This window comes from Phoenix dactylifera, chromosome 2, assembly GCF_051530095.1.
Source record: "Phoenix dactylifera cultivar Ajwa chromosome 2, Ajwa_hap1_PhDact_Kaust_v1.1, whole genome shotgun sequence".
Lineage (NCBI taxonomy): Eukaryota > Viridiplantae > Streptophyta > Magnoliopsida > Arecales > Arecaceae > Phoenix > Phoenix dactylifera.
Genome location: NC_143191.1, coordinates 28,310,456 through 28,317,515, shown reverse-complemented (window position 1 = coordinate 28,317,515; position 7,060 = coordinate 28,310,456). Strand labels below are relative to the sequence as shown.

Below are 7,060 nucleotides of genomic sequence, written 5' to 3'. Positions count from 1 at the left end.
AAGCCACCTGGGAACAGCTTCCTTTTTTTTCTCTGCAGACCTTTTACACGGCAAAAGTGGAAGCTATCCCCAGGTGACCTTCTTGGGCGCACATTTTAGAAGGTTTTTGTTCTACAAGCAGACCTATTACTAATATCTTTACTCTTTTAACAACCTTTAAAAAAAACGGTCGGTAATAAAAACTGATAAAGTTACTTCTGCAGTAGCCTGTGATTTTTTTTTTTTCTTGCGTAAATTATGGGTAGCGAACTCCTTTCCATAATTATCCACGTGCAGCAAATGACAAAGGGTGCCCACCTACGAAGCCTTGACAAGATTTTAAATTATTGAAGTTTCTTAAAGGGGGACCACAAATTATCCTTGCTTAGACAGTGAGGGCCTTCAGATTTTTTTTCCCAGCATTTCAGATTTTTTTCCCACCATGGCTCTTGGATTTGGTATTCTTCCTCCTCTCCTCCTCCTCCTCCTCCTCGTGGCCTTATTGAAGAATTCTGCTGCATCGCTCGACCGGAGTAGTTTCCCCGCTGGTTTCATTTTTGGGACGTCCTCCTCGGCTTACCAGGTTAGCTTCGATTTTAAAATTAATGAATCCAAAGGAAAAAAAAAAATCTAGAAGGATTTGTTTGATGGCGTGCTAGCTTTCATTTTAGTACGAAGGTGGAGCTAGAGAAGGGGGCAGGGGGCCTAGCATATGGGATGCCTTCACCCACAAGCACCCAGGTTTCTCTCTTTCTCTCTCTCACAAATTAGCAACAAATAAATTTCTAATAGATTGATGAGAAACCAATTTCTTTTTTAGCTGTTTAGGCTAACGCCTCGGTAGTTCAAGGTTCCATGTGCGGATAATTTAACAATATATGCAAACGGGTAGAAGCTAGAAAGATAGCTTATAGATTCAAAAGCCTTGCTCCACTGCAATTGTTTTCCAATTTGGACATGGTGCGTTTTGAGGCAACTACTGTCCGCCAAATATATTCACCAACCTTTTCAAAGAAAAAATGCAGGGAGTTTTCTTTGGAAGTTATACAATTGAAGGAAATGAATAGAAATGAAAGAAATGATTTAATGGCTTCACACACAATTTTACAGAGAAGATTCTGGACCGAAGCAACGGTGATGTAGCAGTGGATTCCTTTCATCGTTACAAGGTAGCTCCCAGCAGCCTCTTTCCATTTTATCATTTTTCTCTCTAACATTTTCTCCTATTCAGGCTTGGTCTTTAATCATTTTACTTTAAAAGCTTCTGACAAAGTAAAACACAGGAAGATGTAGACATTATGAGGGACATCGGCATGGACGCTTACAGGTTTTCCATCTCATGGTCAAGAATCCTACCTAGTAAGTTAAACCTCTTACCCGAATGTATTTGGGAAACAAATCTCATACAATTCGTCCAACTTGTGAATAAACATGTTTGATGTCTAATAATTTCCTTTTCCAGCAACAAATACATAGTAAGTGCAATGAAAGTTGTACAGGTCCTATGGTTTCTTCTGCTTTGTATGTATGTGAGGATTCGTGCTGATTAAACACTCTGATTATCTGCTGGATAGATTTTGGGTACTTATACATGATCAAAAAATTTAAATAATACTTCTGGCTAGCCTTTTTGAGTAAGGTCCTGAGTTGTTACAAAATGGTATCAAGCAAATCCAACCTATAAACTATGTGGACTAGGGAACACTGCAGCACGAATTTATTGGGGTTGATTATTAGCCGATCATGGTGTTTGTAATTAGATTTGAATCTTTAGGTTGACAAGGATATCAGGGCTTAAACGAAGGAGTATGTTAGGATCTATGAGGACGTGCGTATAATTCCACATTAGTTATTCACTGGGTAGATCTTAGGTATTTATATAGGACCAAAGAATCCAAAAAATACCTTTCGGCTAGCCTTTTTGAGTGAAGTCCTGGGTTGCTACAGTATAGGACTTGGACATGCAATACGAGAGGGCTTTCACTTGCTCAATTTCCAAAAAATTATTAATAAAATGATTGGGCGGGACTGGTCGCATACCTTTTCTCTAAAGAAAAGAAACTCCTTTGATTATTTTCCCTCAAATAAACTCCTTTATTCATGGCTAATATTATCGTCTAACGGCAGATGGCAGCCTAAGTGGAGGAATCAACCGAGAAGGTATCGTGTACTACAGGAAGCTTATCAATGAGCTCATATCCAATGGTATTGGTTCAACCATCTCCATTTCTTGCCTTTGATTATTAGGCCATTTCGTTGTCAACCTTATTATTCTACAGTTGAAAATTTGGGCAGGTGTGCAACCATTCGTGACCCTCCTCCATTTTGACCCTCCCCAAGCTTTGGAAGAGAAATATGGAGGTTTCTTGAGCCATCATATCGTGTGAGTTGTTAATTACAAGCCTCACTCCTAGTGTTCATACACAGGGCTGCTACTGTGCTGCCGTTGCTGTCCAAATCTTGCATCTTTTTTGACTTTAGGATTTGCTCTGCCCAAGCTTAGCTCGAGACAGTGGAAGAAAGACCTATAAAGATTTATAGTATGGTACCATATTTTACTGTGATATAGTCATTAAAACAAATCGAATTCAACGAAATAAAATTTAGGCCCCTCCATTCTTGATAGCAAAACCAAGAGAGCATTGCAAAAAACTTAGAAGCTATGCGCTAGTATCTTGAGATGTGCTACGAAGTGTCACCTTCTAATGTGTCCTACCTATTTTCTTTAAGGAAATTGAACACATACACACGTCCTTTGCTTGACTACTATTTGATGGTTATTCCTTACAAAGTTCGTTACTTTACTTTAGTCCTTTGCCAAATACCATATTAATTTGTGCTGGTTCTAGTCTGGACCATTCAAAGATTTGGATTTCTCATTCGAAGCCCAGCTGTGTCTCCTTTTTATATAAAATGAATCCTGACCCAGCTAAACTTCCTTTCAAGTTGAATGTAAAAATTGGGATCCGACAACTTATCTGGGCCGTTGATGGACCTTAAGCTCTACGTGTTTGTTTGTTTCTGGCTCTAATACTTCTGAAACATATAGGGTATATTTCTGAAACGGCCCATTTCATTTTTCCCATTTCATTTTCATTTTTTGATATTTGGGCCATTTTTTAAAATTTAATTTGGAAGAATAACTTCATTTTGATAATATTGAATGTTTTTAACTCTATTCCTGCAAATACTCTGCATCTATTTTAATATAAAAATATATGAACCCAATAATTAATATATACGTTCAGCCTATAAAAAGTATGTGACGGCAAATCATCCTATAAGATATTTACATGCACTTCTGTTAGACGCAAATATAGAAACTAAAAAATTATTTTAAATTTTATTTTTTTGAAAATTAGAGGATTTTATTTTTATTTGGCTAGAATTGTATAAGGATTCTAGTTCTTTCGTTTTATTGGACTCCTATTATGATTTTGAGTCCGTATAAATCCATTGCTATGTACTTAAAAACACAAGTTTGCATTACTAAGATTAGAGAATATTAAGTTGCATTCTCCTCCTCCTTTCTTTCTTTGTTCTTCTTCTTGTTTTCTCCTTCTTCTCCCTATATCCTCCAGTAGTTTGGTATTGGAGCACCCTATGTTCTCTGCCTCTTAAGCCTTTCCTGAGCCAGTATGTATGGAAAATATAAGCATCCGACTCTGCTTAAAAATACAATCAATCGTATCTGCTTATGGAAAAAGACAAAAGCCTTCAAAAATTTTGAAATTGCATAAGCTAGCAAGCTATGATAATTTTCTTTCCAAAGACAAATGCATTGAACTTGAGGTCACATATGGTCATTTCATAAGGATAATTTTGAAATTCCATAAGCTAGCAAGCTATGATAATTTTTTATTTTTTGCCCTCAAAAATAAAGAATTTGGGCGCAAAAACTAATTCAAAAAATAAAATGTATATTCTTGCACCAATGTTTGGCAGCCCTGGCTTGGTTACTTCAAAGAGATATCTTGACCCTACTTTTCCCTTTTGTTTTTTGTCCAAATTGTGATATTTATGCAGGCGGGACTTCAAGATCTATGCCGAGATTTGCTTTGGGGAATTTGGCAATCAGGTGAAGAATTGGATCACAGTCAATGAACCATGGACATTTTGCGCCGATGGGTACGGGGACGGCACGAAGGCACCAGGCCGGTGTTCCCCATGGAAGGAGGAAAAGTGTGATGTTGGTGATTCGGGAACGGAGCCATACATGGCCTGCCATCACATGATACTAGCTCATGCCGCTGCCGTACGGCTATACAAAGACAAGTATCAGGTGACAACTCGGAGCCCATGATCGCCATTTCGATTTTGATGTTATTTTTATAACTCCACACAACGCAATATACTGGGTTATATATTCTCAAAAACAAACAAACAAAAAGAAAAGGCCAATATTAATATCCTAATGGCCTTAGCACTAAGATTTCCAATTTGTGAGTTGGGTCTTGTCTCCAAGTGATACCTGAAGTCATAGGTTAAAGTCTTGGATTATCCAACCGTACTTTGGCCTAGATAATTATAGTACAGATGGATTGATCTTCCTTGTTTTTCTCTCCAATAAATATTAAAATTTTTTGGTTCAACAAAAATTAAGATTTTTATTTTGTGCAAGATTTTCATTAGGATGCTCAATATGGCTTCATAATCATTATGCGGCTTTCTGATTAAGATTTTCATCGTGTTAAAGGTAATGATATGGGATTTTCAAACTCTTGATCTTCATTACTATTATTTCTTTTTTTGAGAAAAATGAGTGTACGTTGCGACCCATTTCAAGTTATCATAAGATTATATAATACAATAAGATATAATACGATGGCCAATATTTTTGAACTCTTCTTTCAGTTTACCGAATGTGCTTTTCTAGTAAGTAATTGTCAAAATGAACTTTATTATATAATATATTGGCTGAGATCTTGGATTATCTTGATTTTGATACGAACAATGCTTAAGGGTCGCGTAGCAGTACTCTTTCGATATCAGTCACTAGCTAAGATGAGTAGTATCTCAGATTTGAGATTTCAACAAACTTGCTTCTGATAATAATAAGATAAAGCGCAATTACATGTATTGCCTTGACGCAGGCTACGCAAAATGGAAAAATAGGTATATCATTGGACTCCCGCTGGTTTGTCCCTCTCTCTGATTCGGAGTCCGACGAGGATGCAGCCAACAGGGCCTTAGATTTCAGGCTTGGATGGTGAGTCATTGACAAATCCTACACCAGTAATCTGCTTAAGAGCGCATGTGAATCGTTACGGCTTTACCGCTAGATATGTTTTCTGAAACTCCTATAGGTTCATGGACCCCTTGACTCGAGGAGATTATCCATTGAGTATGAGGATATTGGTTGGAAACCGTTTGCCCAAATTTACCAAACAGCAGTCAAGAATGCTTAATGGATCATTTGATTTTATCGGAGTTAATTACTACACCGCACGATATGTTTCTGAACTTCCTGCGTCCGAGAATGTTAGCGCAAGCTATGATACCGATATGCAGGCTCAAGCGACAGGTAAACAAATATAAACTTCACTGTCATTTTTTCAGTCAATCAACAAGCTATTGCATTATGTCTCTGATTAAAAATCTTCGTAACCGTGTGATTCGTTTGCGATAGAGATGCGTAATGGAATTCAAATAGGTCCTAAGGTAAGAATCCTTCTTTTAGAACTTCCCCATATGTCATAACTATTTATGTGCTCATTATCTGTATGTTTTTGCATGCATATAATACATATAATGAATGACCTGAGTTGCGTTGACATATCTTGTTACGGAGGCCTGATTGCATGCCTTTTATCATTTCAAAAAGATCGGCATATGGGGTTGCCAAGTCGTGTGCATGTACATAATACGATGACCACTTGGGTTTACTTAGTGATTTACGAGAGAAGATGCATCACAGGCTGGTTCGGACTGGCTGTACATCTACCCGCGAGGAATAGGAGATCTCTTACTCCATTTAAAGACCAAATACGACAACCCAATTATCTACATCACGGAGAATGGTAAGATGGTCCTTTAAGGTTCAGCTATTTTCAACATTTTGCACGCAGAACTGCAATATTTATCACTGATCTACGTACAGATGTAGCATCTTGGTAGATTGGAATTGTCTCGCATTGAACACGGTTCCCATGTTTTGTAGGTGTAGATGAGTTCAACAACAAGAGCGTATCGCTTGAAGAAGCCTTGAAGGATGACGCCAGAATAAACTTCCATAGAGAGCATCTTTTAAATGTTCTGAGAGCCATCAGGTCTGTCAATCCCTGCATACATGGAATGTTATCGTAGGGAATCTCAAAAAACCTACATAAATGATTAGGATGAGATATGAGTGGGCATGGCTATGGCTGTGGCCATGAGCCACAGATATAACTCGATCTATTCTTCACGACTATGATTTCTTTTCTCGACAGGAAAGGAGCAAATGTGAGAGGATACTTTGCTTGGTCATTGTTAGATAACTTTGAATGGGCGGAAGGCTACACGGTGAGGTTTGGTATTGTTTTCGTGGATTTTGAAAATGGTCTTAAGAGATACCCCAAAAGTTCTGCTCAATGGTTCCACAAATTCCTCAAAGGAAAGATCCATCAAAGTGTAAAAATGTATTCCCTTGTGATGTAGTTGGTAATACTTTGTTTTGGGGGATTTAGTATAATACAAAGCACATAGTAATAGATGCTTATTATATATATACTAGACCTTTAAATTTCCATTGCTTTTCTTTAACGAGAAGGATATTAAGTGTACATGCCTACAAAAATAACTTGTTATTTGGTTGTTATTTGCACTATATGTAATCAAATAGAATTTTTTATTCGCAAACTTGGGCTTGCACCAGTGGGCATATATCTCTGTGGAGCAACTACTGGGTCCGATTTCAATTTTTTAGCTGCTTTCATCACCGAAAATCTTGAACTAGATAATAACAAAGCTGGCTGTTTTCCCTCATTTTCTATTGAAAAAGAAGAACCATCTTTTATGTAAGAGATTAGTTTTATGTTTAAATTCTTTCTTAATGCATGGATCTCCGGTTCCTTGCAAGGAGGAAGTTGCTGACCGAACC

General features: G+C 37.5%; 1 protein-coding gene across 7 annotated transcripts; it reads left to right on the top strand.

Annotated features, from left to right (window-relative positions):
* The first annotated feature begins 291 nt into the window (after nucleotides 1–291).
* On the top strand, nucleotides 292–6,819 carry LOC103698047 (beta-glucosidase 12-like). 7 transcript variants are annotated; one of them, XM_088715777.1, is made up of 14 exons: nucleotides 396–562; nucleotides 651–720; nucleotides 800–939; nucleotides 1,090–1,148; nucleotides 1,263–1,338; nucleotides 2,107–2,184; nucleotides 2,275–2,362; nucleotides 4,006–4,261; nucleotides 5,073–5,188; nucleotides 5,286–5,503; nucleotides 5,609–5,640; nucleotides 5,897–5,999; nucleotides 6,140–6,248; nucleotides 6,411–6,819. In XM_088715777.1, the coding sequence occupies exons 5-14, from the start codon at nucleotides 1,278–1,280 to the stop codon at nucleotides 6,616–6,618; spliced, it is 1,269 nt and encodes a 422-aa protein (XP_088571903.1). In that variant the 5' UTR covers nucleotides 396–562; nucleotides 651–720; nucleotides 800–939; nucleotides 1,090–1,148; nucleotides 1,263–1,277; the 3' UTR covers nucleotides 6,619–6,819. The 7 variants fall into 7 exon arrangements, with proteins under 7 accessions (XP_008778225.2, XP_088571903.1, XP_088571902.1 ...); XM_008780003.5 differs by lacking the exon at nucleotides 800–939 and having other exon boundaries at nucleotides 292–562; XM_088715776.1 differs by having other exon boundaries at nucleotides 808–1,148.
* Nucleotides 6,820–7,060: the final 241 nt, after the last annotated feature.

Coding starts and splice junctions, on each gene's coding strand:
- LOC103698047 (XM_008780003.5), top strand. CDS start 422: ATGGCTCTTGGATTTGGTATTCTTCCTCCTCTCCTCCTCCTCCTCCTC. Junction 563..650: donor CGTCCTCCTCGGCTTACCAG/GTTAGCTTCGAT, acceptor CTTTCATTTTAG/TACGAAGGTGGAGCTAGAGA. Junction 5,189..5,285: donor TTAGATTTCAGGCTTGGATG/GTGAGTCATTGA, acceptor AAACTCCTATAG/GTTCATGGACCCCTTGACTC.